This window comes from Aplysia californica, unplaced genomic scaffold (assembly GCF_000002075.1).
Source record: "Aplysia californica isolate F4 #8 unplaced genomic scaffold, AplCal3.0 scaffold00097, whole genome shotgun sequence".
Taxonomy (NCBI): domain Eukaryota; kingdom Metazoa; phylum Mollusca; class Gastropoda; order Aplysiida; family Aplysiidae; genus Aplysia; species Aplysia californica.
Genome location: NW_004797367.1, coordinates 797867 through 799286, shown reverse-complemented (window position 1 = coordinate 799286; position 1420 = coordinate 797867). Strand labels below are relative to the sequence as shown.

General features: G+C 41.9%; 1 protein-coding gene across 1 annotated transcript in view; it reads right to left on the bottom strand.

Annotated features, from left to right (window-relative positions):
• LOC101855633 (tolloid-like protein 1) overlaps positions 1-1420 on the bottom strand; it is a gene marked incomplete in the record, with an annotated part of 127460 nt that overhangs the window by 31247 nt on the left and 94793 nt on the right. The window contains 2 exon segments of the mRNA XM_013080728.2: positions 75-253; positions 1121-1241. Coding sequence (XP_012936182.1) covers positions 75-253; positions 1121-1241 — 300 coding nt within the window.

Below are 1420 nucleotides of genomic sequence, written 5' to 3'. Positions count from 1 at the left end.
CACACAAACACACACACACACACACACACACACACACACACATACTCACAAACACCCCTCACCCCCTCACTCACCGGGCATGATGTTCTTGTATATAATCTGCACGTGTTGATCACGGTCCGGCCTGGTATGCTCGTGCCAGAAGCCAATCACGTGACCCAGCTCGTGCACCACGATACCAAACTTGTCACAGTTCTTGCCGATACTGATGGCCTGGGCGCCGTTTCCGCGCTTGCCCACAAAGGAACAACATCTGGAGAGAGAAGAACAGTAAAATAAGATAAGATAAGATAAGATAAGACAAGCCAAGATACGATAAGGTAACACTTTATTATCCCAAAGGGACATTTTTCTTGGTTGTACGGGGCCGTAAAAACACAAGCAGGTATACATAAAAATTTACATTACATATTACTCTCATTAAAATTCAATAAGAAAAGAGGAGTAAAGCTGACAAAATGTACATAATAATATCACATCAGATGCATCATTCAACCACATGCAGGGATTTAATTACAAGACCTTTAGAGTTAAATAGATACGTACTCGAAAGAGCAATACACATTGATGCTTTCCCGACAATAACCTTATGATAGATGGTAAAAATCTTCTGTTTAAATATCTTTCTTTCTTTGTTTTTAGAGGTACATATCTTCCGCTGCGCGATTTTACAGAGTACGGGTTTTATGGCCGTATCAACACCATTAGGCCCTTCAATTAAGTAGATGAACGTCCGAATTAAACGTCCGTCTCCCACTAACACCGATCGAAATGGGGCTGAGAACCTCGAAAACTAAAAAAAAACGAGCCAAGTTGTTCAAGAACGCCCAGGCTGGGATTCGAACTACGGCCATCTGCTCCGCAACCCAGCATGATGCTAACTGAGATCACAGAGCGCCTCGTAAAGAGGTGGGTGAGTTCAGTTTTAGTTTAAAAAAATCAAACAAGCGTGTTAGTCTCGGAATGATAAGGATTTATTTCATCTCATCTCACCTCATCTCATCTCATCTCATTTAATCTCATCCGATCTCATCCCATCTCATCATATCTTATCTTACCTTATCTTATCTTATCATGTCTTATCTTATCTCATCGTTTCTTATTTTATCCACAAACTCACCCACAAGACCTTTCCGTGAACAGAATGTAATGCTGATCTTCTGGCTCTTTCTCCTTGAAGGTAATGCACGTGTAGTTCTCCCAGTGCCTCATGGCCAGCTTGAACAAGGCTTTGTTGGCTCCTGAGGAGGGGAGGGGGGGGGAGTTTAGTTTTAGTAAGAGTTTTACGGCACTAGCAACACAATAAGGTCATATAAGTGCCCGAGAATAAAGGTGTTACAAGAGGGTAACAAACACCAAAAAGAAGGAGTGGAGATACAGACGATAGACGTTTGATAGGAAAAAAGAAGCAAACCACACC